Raw genomic sequence first — 13809 nt, 5'->3', positions numbered from 1 at the left:
GGTATACACACATGCGGCAATACACACACTTCCCTACACAAAGACACACAGTCTCTTACACACATACAATGCATGCATGCACACACTTGCCGACACAGAGACACTTTTTCATACACTTTTCTGGGTGCTGCCTGGAGGGGAAAAGATGGAGGTGGGGGAGAAGGAGAGGGGATGGAGAGGGAAAGAGGCCAAGGACGAGAGCAGCGTGGAGGTGAGAAGGAGAATGGGGGGGTCGGGGGTCTGTGGGGGCCAATGGGGATGCAGGGGGAGGCAGAAGGCTACAGGGGGTGTAGGGAGCACAGGGTGTATGTACATAATGGGAGTGCAGCAGTGTATGGAGGTGAATGGGATGCAAGGGTGTGAGGGGGTGAGGGACATGGGGGTGGTGGTCTGGGAGGTGGAGAAGATGGGTAGGAGAGCACTGCAGAGGATACAGGGCTGGGATGGATGGTGTGGGGGGCAGGATGGGACGGGGAGGGATGCAGTGAGGGGGATGGGGGACGGGGGGTCGGACAGGGAGGGGAGGGATGCAATGACAGGGGCATTGGAGTGTGGGAGGGGGGTGGGACGGAGAGGGATGCAGTGAGGGGGGTGGGGGTGTAGCCACATTCCCAGCACTCAGAGATGGGGACACACATACCTCCAACTCCTTCTGGAGGAGAAGAGGGCTGGGCAACAGCAACACCTGGTCACCCTAGTTGTAAGGGTATATTTTTTCCAGAACAAACCTAGGACCTGATCCAACTCCTTCTGAAGTAGTTGAAAAGATTCCTGTTGATTTCAGTGGGAGTTGGATTGGTCCGCTAATTAGGAGGATAAATTCACTGGTATTTTAAACAGTAGTAGTATCATAAACTAGCTTCAATTGCCTAGACTTTTGCCTACTCTGCCAAACACAACAGATTCTATCTGAACTCTGCAGATTAATAGTGGTGGAAAGGTCTATAGAAGACTCTGCACAAACTTCCCTATAAATGAGCATGCCTTTTAGTAATCAGGATTGTGAAGTTTTTGGTAATAAACATCTGGATCCATTGCATGTTTACACTAAATAGCCTAGGAGAATGATGTATTTCTTTAGTCAGCAAAATGGGGACAAATAAAAATGTGACAATCAAGGGTTATCAAATTCAAATGGTCTAGAGATTAGAAAGTGGACTCTGAGGCCTCTGAATTAATCTGTGATGTGTACTAAAACTAAGTGGAGCTTGTTACATATAAAGGACTATAGGTTTGTATATTTTAAACATGGTGTTATCTGTGTTAAGATTAGACCCAATCCTACTGGGTGGCCAGCACCTCATCTCTGCACCCGTCTATGCCCACTAATTTCAGCGTGAGCTGAGAATGCTCATCAAATCATAAGATTGGTGTATTTTTTTAAACAAATCCTCATATGTAGCCTTAGACCCCATTTTTTTTAAAATTTCCCATCAGCATCGATTAAAATTGAAAGGAAAATTAATATTTACAGAAAATGTCAAATGCCTTTGAAGGTACCCATGTAATATGGACAGGTTCTAACGATTTTTTATGTTGTCAGTTAGTGAATTTGGACTACAGGGAGTAGATCATTTTATTCTGTGTAACCAATAGACATTTGAACCTGTAGTACTTAAAACTGTATTGGTATTGGTTGAAATGCTGCTTAATATGGTCTTTCCAATGTGCTTTATAACAAATGTAAATGTGACTTCATGTCATGGTTCCTAATTTGGCTTATGATATTATAATTAAATTCTGTATCAGTTGTTTTGACAATTGAAATTCTTCACACTTTTCTTTTAAAAAAGGAACCATGTTCCCTCATGAATGTATCTACATAAGTAATATCTCTGATTCTGTAACAACTGTATATAGCAAAATTATAACCATATTTTTAATATGATTAACAATTGATCAAGAAAAGTTTAAATTGGACCAGAGAATTGTCTTTTGAGAGAAAGTGAGTTAGACTGTCTGGGGTTGCATTTCTACATTGTTATTTCTTTTTATCAAAGGAATTAATTATTTCAGGTTATTTCAAATCATTGCTCTTAAATCCTTACATGTTTTTACTTGAGATCTTCTAAGTGTTTTTAATGCTTCAATCATTATTTGCTTATTTATAATAATTTAAAGGTTATAGTGGGGCTCAACTTCTCTCTCATCGTACAATTCCAATAATTTAGATATAAATACTTCATGTACAGTATTTTACTGTATACCACGTGAAATCAGCAAACTTATAGTACACCATGCTAAAGAATATTCATCCTCATAATAATAGTTAAAATAAGATGTGCTGATGGAGTAAAAGTGTCTCAGAATTGCCTAGATCATCTTGCCTGCTCAGTCCATAATAACCTTAGCCAACAGCAACTCTGAGTGACCTCTCCTTGTCTCAGTTTCCTAATCACCTTGCAGTTATTTTGATGGAGTCCTCAACCCTTTTCCTATGTGCAGTATCTTCTGGACAGTGTTTTTGAAATGGTCTGGCCTCCTTGCCCTCCCCCTTCTGTGTGTTATCCAGAGGTCAGATTCCAAACTAAATCAAGAGGAAGTTTATTTAACCAATCCTTATTTCCAAGCATGACCTATATAACAGAGAGAAAAACCAAAGGTGCCGGTTAAACATAGTAAAAAGATTTAGGTAAGAGCAGAGAAATGGTGTGACAGATAAAGGAGTGCAAACGAAATTATTCAAAGGGGGAGCCAAAGGAACAGAGAAGTAACTGAGAACATAATCCACTCACATTAACATATGGGAGAACTTGATGTCCAGTTGTGAAAGCGGGACAGGCTCAGCAGTAAGGAAGGGACAGTCACGAAGGGACAATAGGTAGCTCCTCTTCCAGGAGTCTCTGGCACCCATTGATCAGCTGGAGGCAAGGGGTGCTGAATGGCCAGCATACCCAGTTCCCAGAATTTAACCCATCGCATGAGGCGTGGGTAGTCTCTTTCAGCTCCAGTCCAATATCCCACCCTACCCACCTGAACTAGGAATGGGAACCTGGCCTGACAGATGCTGCTGGTCTAGTCAATCATCTGTTTAGGAGGTCAGGAATTCTTTCTCCCATGGGCCAATTGGCAGAGATCTGGAGAGGTTTTTGCCTTTCTCACAGCACCTTAAAACCACAGTGGGTTAAGTAACTAACTGTGGTACTGGGATGGAGTTGTTTATTTGTCACAACTTGCAGCCGGTTTCCAGTGTGATTAAGTGAATAAAATGAATGGTTCCCAGAAGTAAAAGATCTGGGATTTTGGTGATGGGCCTTGGGCTCATGTGATAGGGTCAGACCTTGTGGCTTTCACGGGCCGAGGTCAGACATTGTGTCCCTCGCATTGTGGCTCACCCTCTGCCCCATCATAGGGTGAGGGTGCTCTGACTCAGAGAGAGCTGAGTCCTACCCCATATTATATGGTAAAGAGACCTGTAACCCCCACACTTGAACCAATTAAATGCCTGATATAGGAGTTACCCTATAAGTCAGAAGTAATGGGTGGATAGTGCCCCTTCTCTTGTTAAAGTTTAATAAAAGTTTAGGCCTGCTGCTTAATTCCATGTATTTCTGTCCTCATTTTGCCTCTGTGTCCATGTCTCAAGCCAATGGGGGCTGTGGGAAGCGGTGTGGGCCGAGGGATGTGCTGGCTGAACCTGCAGACACTGCAGGTAAACAAACAAAAGCCTGCCAGTGGCTTTCCCACATGGGCCGCATGCCAAAGGTTGCCAATCCCTGCCCTAACTAATTAAATTGATATCAGCAGAGAAACACCACGAGAGCACAATACAGAAGTGCTGTAACTTGGGACTGCTGCTTAGCTACTTATAAAGTTTTAGCTTTAAAGCATTAACAGGATTATTTAAAGCCTTCAGATCAGCAAACAGGCAGTTGGACAGATTTCAGGAAATGATTATATTGGTCTCTTACAGGATGTTTAGTAAGCATCAATCCTTTAAAGTTCTTTATGAAAGCTTCTGTAATGTATGTAGCCAGGTACTTGCTTGATAAAACAGTATTTCACTGAAGTAAAAGTCTATAATCACTGATCTACTTCTGTTCATACAAATCTGTATAAAGCCTTTAAACTTGTAATAGGTAAAATTATCAATGAGAGAAACAGTTCTAACACATCTTTGAAAGGTGCATGCGATAATTGGGGTCAAATCTACAGGGTATATTCAGAAAAGCTGAGTACTGGAAGGATTCCAGATGATTTAAAATAAAAATGTCCTATGGTGCATATATAGTTCAACACCATGCTTCTGGAGCTGGACAAATCACTCTTAGTGACTGGTTCATGTATGTATATTTCTAAATTATTATTGCGTGGTGACTGGCAGTTTTTCTATTGTTGCACAATATCAGATCTTTTTAAATCTCAGTGAATGGGACCTTTTAGAAACTGAGCTACATAGAAATGGGGTCATTGCTGAAGTTTCTCCATTTTTAATACAAAATATCAAAAGAACCTTTAGCTAGTGCTTGGTAATAGAATCCTAACCTCTGTTACTTCTGACTTATAGGGTATCTTTGTTACTAGGGTTCAGCCTGATGGACCAGCATCCAGCCTGCTCCAGCCTGGTGATAAGATCCTTAAGGTAAGAGGGAACTATGTTTTTTGTTTAGTTTGTAATTTTAATTTAGTTCTGGATCAAATTTGCACAATATACAAATAAGTTTTTCCTCACTGCCAATTAGTTTATACATTCCCACTTTTTGTTAGCTAATTTATTTTATTAATTTAGTTTATAATTAATTCATAGTACTTTATTTAGGGCTAGATATTTCTCTTCCCTTTCTCAGAGGGAATGGGAACAAACCAGTGTGGAAGGGATGGGAAACATGAAGAAAGGAGACAACTTGTCTCAGTGTCATGCACCACCTTCCTGAGAGCAGAAGAAACCCCTCCTGGAGAAATCTCTGAGATCAGAGAGTGGTGTTACACAGTAGTGGGGCATGAGGTCCAAGCAGCATTCATTCTTCTCTGTGGCTTCTGCTCCCTCACAGGATATAGTGCTCAGGCACAGGAGGAAAGAGCTAATGGCAACATAGAGGAGGCTTCTAGACCCTGCAGAGAATGGTTCAGAGAGAAAGTCTGTTGCCATGGTTGGCTCAGGCTCCATAGGCTTATGCTTTGGATACACAGGATCTAGAAACTGTGACCTTTCTCCCTCCCATAGACCACAGTCTGCTCCTTTTTGAAATGAGCCTGTGGCATCAAGATAATCCTAGTAAACGGTTTTTCCCCTATTGTTTTTGCCCTCCCATGTACTTTTCAGAGAGGGGAGCATTGGGCTCTTCTTTATGTACAGTGAGGTGCCTGTCTCGTTACCTCTGTCTACATGCAATGCACATAGAGCAATAATCAGTTCCGGAGAACAGATTGACCAAAAATAAAGAATGGTCCTCCACACAGTTCTCACACACAGGTAAAACCCTGGAAAAAATAAATGTGCTTGGCATCAAGATCAACAGATTCCAGCTCTGTTAAACTAACAGGATAATACACTCCAGAGGAAAGGCATCTTCACTGGTAATGCCCTTTCACCTGCCCTGCAGAGTTGAAATCATGGATCTATTAGCAGGAATATAATCTCAAGCTATCTGGATGATGTGGGTAAGGATCTGTAAAGGACCAAACTATATATAAACCCATACTTCAAATGGTAACAGATAGAACAGTCCCATTTATTGTCTTTAAATGCAAAGCAAACAATAGAGCTACTCTGAGATAATAAAAAGCAGTTTTACCTATAACTTTCTAAAATTAATAGTGACTAAAAGAAGTAAACATAGTGTATGCAATATTTTTTACCTCAACAATTGTGCTGTTGTATAAATGAATAACATCATGCTATTTCAGTGTTATTCCTTTGTTTCTTGTATGTGAATGAAAGCAAGAATTTGAACATTTTATTAAGTGGCTGACAACTCGAGTCATGTTTATGATTTGCACATTTTCTTCCAGTATAAGACCAAATTTCTCTGCAGTCACATTTTCACAAAGAAATGTGACTGCAGTACGTTGCCTCTGCTTCACTGTGGGAATATCTTTGAAATACTCTCACCAGAAGAACTGACATCCCTTGTGCTGGAGAACAAAAACATGTGAATGGCCTCAGAAGAAACCTGGGGCCTTTTTTGTCAATTGATTTCAAATGAAAGCTCTACATTTTAGTATGGACTATTTAAATTAAGTCCCCTGGTGTAATCCAGGCAAAGGCAAGGAAAGCTGCCCTGATGGCATTTTAGAAATTCTCCACTGGTGGAAGATCAAGATTTCCCACTCAGAAGTAATGGCAAATAACTATATTTTTTCCAAAAAAGATGCTTTTCTACAGAATCCTGGAAACCATTATTTTTACCTGGAAAATGTATTGTCACTGTAAATGGTATTTTCAGGCAGAGTGAGTATGTGCGTGAGGGAAGAGTGATTATAGCTGTGCAAAAGGTTCATAGTGGACTTTGAAACCTCTTGAACTTATCCTGGGGTTGAGGCTCATTGCATTTTGCAAACTTCTATAATGGGGCAATCTGCAATTACACTACTGTATCATACCTGTGCCTCTGTTCTCCCTTGCACTAGAAAGAATCTCATTGACTTCAACAAGCTTTGAATCAGGCCTTCATTGTTGCTAATTTGTTTGCAGTTAACATACATCTATATGAACTAATTTATTAATGTTATATTATACAATTACTTGTTCCCAGAGAGAAATGAATTAAAGAAATCAGCCAACAAATCTAAAATAAGTGTTTTAAATAAGCAACAGCTAGAATTATAAAGCAGAACATTGAAGTTAGGTTAAATAAAGTAAAGCAATCAAAGAATAGTACAAAAATTAGTGAGGTAAGAATGTTGTCTAAAGTTGCATTAGAATGTTGTCTAATGTGCAGAAACTGTGGGAGTATTCCTGATAGAATCCTTTGTAGTTTGTACTGTTTTATGCAACTGTGGATGATGGATTCTACTATTCTGTACATTATATCATTTTTATCTAGGGTATACAGTTCACACCTAGTTTAATTTCATAATTGTCATGTTATCTCAAATGATTTTTCATGATGTCATACAACAGGGACACTTGTGGACAAGCACTCACAGTACAACATGTTAATGGCATTGAGTTATCTACCATTAACAGTGACATAAGCATGTGTCACTGCTCTAATAAATTGTTCTGTACTTCCTACATTATAGCCTGATAATTGCAGAAGTGCAGTAATTTGACCGACCCCATGAGAGATAATTTCTGGAAATACCTTTGTCACTGGGTTGACTCAGTGCTTTTTAGAATCAAAGCAACTGATTTCAAGAAATGCAAAGGAATGCTGGAGGTATAATAGCAGCAATACATAATTGCATGGGATGCCTGCTTTCCATTTAAATTATTCAGAATTTTTCTGGTCTGTACTCCTTCACTTATACATCAACAGGCAGGAGTCTTCATGGTATAATTAAATACAGGAAAGACAAAACATATTTATTCCAAATAGGTGACAAGTAATAATAATACATTTACCTGCAACTTTTGGAACTGCATTCTCTCTCTTTAATGCCGTCCATACCGCAAGAGTGAATGCACTGTAACTGAAAAACAATGCAGATGGTTTACCTACCAACCTAATTTATTATACTTTTTATAATTCTGATCTCATTTGGATAGTGACACTCAATTAATTATGATTACTTCGTTGTTTAGAGGGAAAGCAGGTTAGAGAAAAATATTTATTGTACCTAGTAGACTGCAAGGTCTAACAACATGATTCATGGTGGTAGCCTAGAACCAATTTTGCCTGTGAACACCATTCAATTACCGTAGGTAACTGAAAAACAGCTTCAAGTGCAAAACAATTAAAGAAGTGCAACTGTCTCCTATTAGTGAACTACTTTAGCAAAGTTTATCCAGTAAATAAAATAGGATTGCATGTGACCCGTATGTAGAAATGTGGAGAGAAGAGGAAGCACACAAGCAGCCTTTGCTTCCCCAACTGTGCACCCTTAAAAGGTGTGGGAAGAAAGTGATGCACAGCTCTCCCTCTCCTCTGTGCAATGCCTGGCAAAGCTGTGTGTCAGAGGATGTAAACTGAACTTCATGAAGAGGTATAGCAGCAGTCATAATACCTGCCTCTACCTGGTTGGTGCCGCCACTGGGGTAGTGCCTTTCAGGCACAATTAAGTCAAGGGAGTTTACATTGCTGTTTTGTTCTGAAGAGTGACTTTCTAAAAATGGCATCACGACATTCCAGGTTTATTTCTCACAGTTTCCATATCAAATGTAATATGTTTTTTCTCAGGACCAAACTCAAGCTGGGAAGTATCACTCAAGAAAGATTTTACTTTTGTACATTATCACCAGTAACAGACACACACTAGGCAAATTATGTCCTCAGTTACCCTTGTGCAACCCTACTGTCTTCCAATTATACGTTCGCTTGTATCTGTACAACGCCACATAAGGCTAATGGGGTTGTGCAGAAGTCAGTGAGTGATCTGACCTGCAGAACCTCGATTACTGATAATGGTGTGCAAGGATGAGAGAACCCAGCTTGTGCCTGAGAGTCCAGGTAAATTTACGGAATTGGCAAAGTATAATCTATTTACTTTTATACAGAGCAAATTCAATTTGGAATCAGTAAGACAGTAACCATGGAACTCCATATGCCAATTTTTTCAGAGTAACTTTTCAGAGTAGAACTGTACATTTAGAAACTGAGTTTTAAAAACCACGATAGTGATTTGAAATAATGATTATCAATCTTAAATCAAAATGTTTGTTATCAATTTAAGGCAGCAAAAATTCCTTAATCATATAGTAAATCAGCAAGGTGCGGTAGTACTCATTGTCTTGCCTCTGATAATGTTTACAATGTAGTTTAGAATTATGGAAATAATAACCTGAATATCTAAATAATCTTAATATTATTGGGTATATAAACTCAACGGTTAATAACTTGACAAACAATTTTAAGTAAAGTATTCCATGACATGTATGTCTTTATCTGTCTCGTTAACCATTTTATGACATTTTCTTTAAGATCAATATACAATTGGAATATTTTGATCAGAAAACTTTGAAAGTACCCGGGTGATAGTGTGGGATATGTGACCTTTCCAGACATAAATATCTACAGCTTTCAGAGCTGTACAAGCACCGGAAGGAAGCAGATCTTGGCACCACAGCAGCCTGGCCTATTCAGAGTCAGTTTGTTGCATATGCTCCAGAAGAACCAGGTCCATGTTGACATGTTAAAAAACAAGCTGGGAGATTTCATGAAGTCATGCGCCCACAGGTTATGTTTCATGGGCATTAGTTCTCTCTTTATGGCCATTCACCTCTAGTAATATTGGAGTAGCTGTCCTGCAAGTGTGGGGACAAATTGGATCCAAACCAAACTATGAACCAAGATTTTATTTTTTAAAAACAAAAGGCATTATTGGATTAAATCTGCTTCTATGTTCGGTTCTCACCCTAGTTACCAGTTTGGAACTTTTTAAGGGCTCCTCCCTTCTTCTCCAGGTATAGAAGGGTGTTGTTGGGAAAGGATAGGAAAAGCTCATCACCCTTATCCCCTTGCCCCAGTCACCTGTCATTTTTTACTTCGTCAGCTGTATGGTGCTTGTCCCCCTTCCTGTTTATAGCTCAGTGGTTCCCAAACTTGTTCCGCCGCTTGTGCAGGGAAAGCCCCTGACGGGCCGGGGACCGGTTTGTTTACCTTCCGTGTCCGCAGGTTTGGCCGATCGCAGCTCCCAGTGGCCGCAGTTCACTGCTCCAGGCCAATGGGAGCTGCTGGAAGCGGCGGCCAGTATGTCCCTCGGCCTGCGCCGCTTCCAGCAGCTCCCATTGGCCTGGAGCAGCGAACCGTGGCCACTGGGAGCCGTGATGGGTCGAACCTGTGGACGCAGAAGGTAAACAAACTGGCCCGGGCTGCCAGGGCCTTTCCCTGCAGAAGCGGCGGAACAAGTTTGGGAACCACTGTTATAGCTGGTCAAAAACATTGTTTTCATCAAAATTTCACCATATTTATGTTGACATTCCAAAATTTTAAATTTTTTAACCAGTTCTATTCCTAGACAACATCTGGAACAGAGCTGTCAGCTAGAGAAGGCCCAAACTGCACTTTGCAGAGTGACACCTGGTGACTTTATTATTTGGATTACAGAAATGTCTAGAGCAACCCAAACCCAAGATTGAAGTCCTGTTTTGCTAAGCACTACATACACAGTAAAACTGTAAGAAACCGTCCTTATCTTGAAGAGCGCAGATTCTAATAGGCAAAGGCAGACAAAGTATTATCACCCCTCTTTCACAAATAGGGAATTAAGTCTGGTTAAGTGACTTGCCTGTGATCACAGACAGGAATTGAACCCGGATTGCCAATCCAGTATCTTAACCACAAGACCAGCTTGCTTCCTCACAGTGAAATGTTGGTGAATTCTTGGAGTATGCTCATTCTTAGTAGCCCTATTGCCACTTATAGCTAATTAGCTGTGTCAAATCTGAGATATAAATATGTTTCTTACTGTAGGTTATGCATTTCAAGATCTATATAAAGATAGATATGCACCCAACCCTTCTGTGCACAAAATTCTCAGTGCTTAAACCAGAGTCCTGCATGTAGAGGGCTTGCTGGATTGGACTCCTATACACTTAGGTCCAGATTCACAAAGGGATTAAAGTGTCTAACTGCCACTAACTGCTTAATTCCAACATTTAGCTACCACTGGCATTCACCACTTAGCTGCTGCCTAATTCTGTAGGCCTCTAAGTCTACCTTTCTGCCAGTATAGGCACCTAAATATCTGCTGCTGAGCATGTGCACAGCCAACTCAGTGCTGATGTCCAGGTGCCTATCTCATGCCTAAGCCGTGGCAGAATTGTAAAACCAAGCATTGCCCTACCTTTGTCACCTGCAGGGCCTGATCCAGTAGATGTACTCGAAGGCCAGAGGAGGAAGTGATGGTCGTACCTTTATAATCTTTAGCTGAGTAGTTAGCACAGTCACCCAGGATATTCTCTGTTCAATTCTCTGTTCAGATCTCTATTTAATTGGTTATACAAAATGGAACAATTTCAACAGGAGAGACACTCCGTAATATCCCATAGCTCAGTGATTAGAGCACTCTTCTGATTCAAATTCCTGCTCCACACCAGATAGGAGGAATGGAATTGACTTGATTGACTGCTATAACCACTAGGCAAAAGCTAATAAAGTGGGGAGGAAGCACAAGCACCACTGTTTTTTTGTTTTGTTTTTTTCAAGAAAGGGCTTAGGCACCGAACTCCAGGAGAGGGTTCATGGCTCTTAATTCCGAGCAGAGATAGGCATCTCCCTTTGGCCTGGATTTAGGCAGCTAAATTCCTTTGAGAAGTGGAGCTTAAACTGCACCTGTCTCCTCAGCATTTCCTACTGGCTGTGTGAGGCAGCTCCCTGTTCAGTGTGCTGGCTTTTGTGAATACCATTCTTAGGCACCTAACTCTCCGCAGGCCTGGGCACCTAACTTGAGACTATGAATTCCACAGAGTGGCAGGCCACCCAAGCATCACAGTACCAAGTATTGCAAGGCCTAAGTCCCTTTGTGACTCACCCTTTGGAGAGAGACAAAGTGGGTGAGGTAATATCTTTTATTGGACCCACTTCTGATGGTGGAGGACAAGTTTTTGAGCTTCACAAAGCTCTTCCTCAGGTCAGGTCTGCCGAGAAGAGCTCTGTGAAGCTCAAAGGCTTATCCCTTTCATCAACAAAAGCTGGTGCAAAAAAAGATGTTGCCCCACTCACCTTGTTCTCTCTCATATGCTGGGACCAACACAGCCACAAGAACTCTACCCCTTAAGGTCTGATTCTGCCACCCTTTCTCATGTAGTTTAGTATTTTACGTAAGTAGCCAGAAGTAAGATTGTAGCTATCCGAATGTAAGAGAAATTAGTTCAATTTGTTAGAAATTCACTTTATACCATGCCATCTGCTGTAATTTTATTAAAATGGACTGAAGGCAGTAGAAATTAAACTGTGCTTTAGTCTGAATGTAAGGCAAAGTGTCCTTTTAATTTTTTTAAACATCAATAATATATCATCCAAAATAGCTTAAAGAAATAATCGCTGTGGCTTCTGAATTTTCCAAAATATAAATTGATTTAATATTGCTGCCTTTAAAAGCTGACTTGACTTTAGTGGATCAGTGAAGAAAACTTGTACTGACAAAAAACACTGGAGAAAATAATACAGTGACTACATTGTGAATCAATGCAAAGTTGATTAAGTCAGCCCACTCATACATCCCTAAATCTGCACCTAATTAATGGCAGTGCTCTCAAAGTCAGTTTTATTGTCTGAAATATGAACTCATTCAACAAAATAGTGTGGAGCAAGAATGGAATGGTCAATGCTTCCTTCATTTTCTCACATGATATGCTTACCCTGTATTATTCTTGATCAAAGAAGGTTTTATTGTTCATGGTTGGGGAGTTTTTGTGGGGTGCCGCAAGCACCTTGGTAGGAGAAAAGTTACGCATTAAAATGTAAGGGCATGGTGCTTACCTATTTGGATTTTCCCCATGTGGTTAAGGAAATTGCTAATTCTTAGTTACGCAGTTTCCTCCTCCTGTGTTCTTCCATTAGGAGAATAGTTCTTCCATTATCCCCAGGCAAAACTCGAAGAAACTTTGGTCCTCAAAATGTTGTGGAACTCTTTTTCCTCTGCACTGCCACCAGACATCTTCCCTCCCATTCCCACAGCCCCATATTTCCCAAATTCAATTTAATCTCTCATTGGCCAATGCCCCTCCTAATCTCTCCCTGGAGGAGGAGAGAGGAAGGGTTCCCAGGACAGGGGAGGAGCCCTTGAAAGTTAACATAAATCAGTTTGGCTCACAGATTTGGTGTGGGGAGGGACATTCTGTAGGAAGTAGCCAGCTTGCCCCTTTCAGTACTGTAGCGGCCCAACCACAAAAAGCATCTGCAAAGGGGCTTCTACCAGGATGTGGAAGGATAGGTGGCGGAGTATAGTGCAGAGACTGCACTCTTCCACATCCTTTAGGCCAAGTACTCTGGGATCTGCTACCATTCACTCATAAAAGTGGAGAATAGTGTTGTACTCTGACTGGAAGGAAGGGTTGAGAGTGACATACAGACATGAATACTCTCTCAAGGAGCTGAAGAGAACTTCACTGCAGTAATACAGACTTGGTCACTTTTTTGATGCTCCTTACCTTCCCCAGGGCAGGGCTCTCCATATCCTCCCACACTAGCCCCTTTTAGTCTTCTCCAACTATCCAAACATTTACTCATTACAAGAGGAAACTCTCCTAGCCACATTGAAGGGCCCAAGCATCACCCCCACCACCAACTGAATCTTTCTCTCTCTTTTTCTGAGTCAGCCCTCCTTCCTCTACCCATTTTCATAGAAATGAAGGATTGGAAGGGACCTCAGTGGGTCATCTAGTCCAGTCCTCTGAACTGAGGCAGGACTAAATATTACCTAGATCATCCCTGACAGGTGTTTGCCTAACCTGCTCTTAAAAACCTTGAGGGACAGAGATTCCGCAACCTCCGTAGGTAATTTGTTCCAGTACTTAACTACCCTGACGGTTAGGAAGTGTTTCCTAGTGTCTAACCTGAATCTTCCTTGCTGCAACTTAAACCCATTACTTCTTGTTCTGAACATCTCTCCCAGTGCTTCAGTTTGGAACTGTACCTCCCAATTTAACTTTCTATTTGAATAAAACAGTTTAACATTGTTTTAAACATGCTTCTAGGACATAAACTTCTCCTCAGTGTGGAACATCAGAAATGAAGACTGCTTACTAGCTGAAATAGATGGAGA

At 40.9% G+C, this 13809-nt stretch overlaps 1 protein-coding gene across 13 annotated transcripts in view; it reads left to right on the top strand.

Moving 5' to 3' along the window:
- LRRC7 (leucine rich repeat containing 7) overlaps window positions 1–13809 on the top strand; it is a 402665-nt gene that overhangs the window by 371675 nt on the left and 17181 nt on the right. For 10 of the 13 annotated variants that reach the window (XM_075131746.1, XM_075131744.1, XM_075131740.1 and 7 more), the window contains one exon: window positions 4508–4582. In XM_075131746.1, the coding sequence (XP_074987847.1) occupies window positions 4508–4582 (75 nt within the window). The remainder of the gene's footprint in view (window positions 1–4507; window positions 4583–13809) is intronic. The other 3 variants (XM_075131741.1, XM_075131743.1, XM_075131742.1) reach the window with 1 other exon arrangement.

The sequence above is a fragment of the Caretta caretta genome, chromosome 8, assembly GCF_965140235.1.
Source record: "Caretta caretta isolate rCarCar2 chromosome 8, rCarCar1.hap1, whole genome shotgun sequence".
NCBI lineage: Eukaryota > Metazoa > Chordata > Testudines > Cheloniidae > Caretta > Caretta caretta.
Note: the sequence above shows the minus strand (reverse complement) of the source record. Positions and strands in the feature narration are given on the sequence as shown.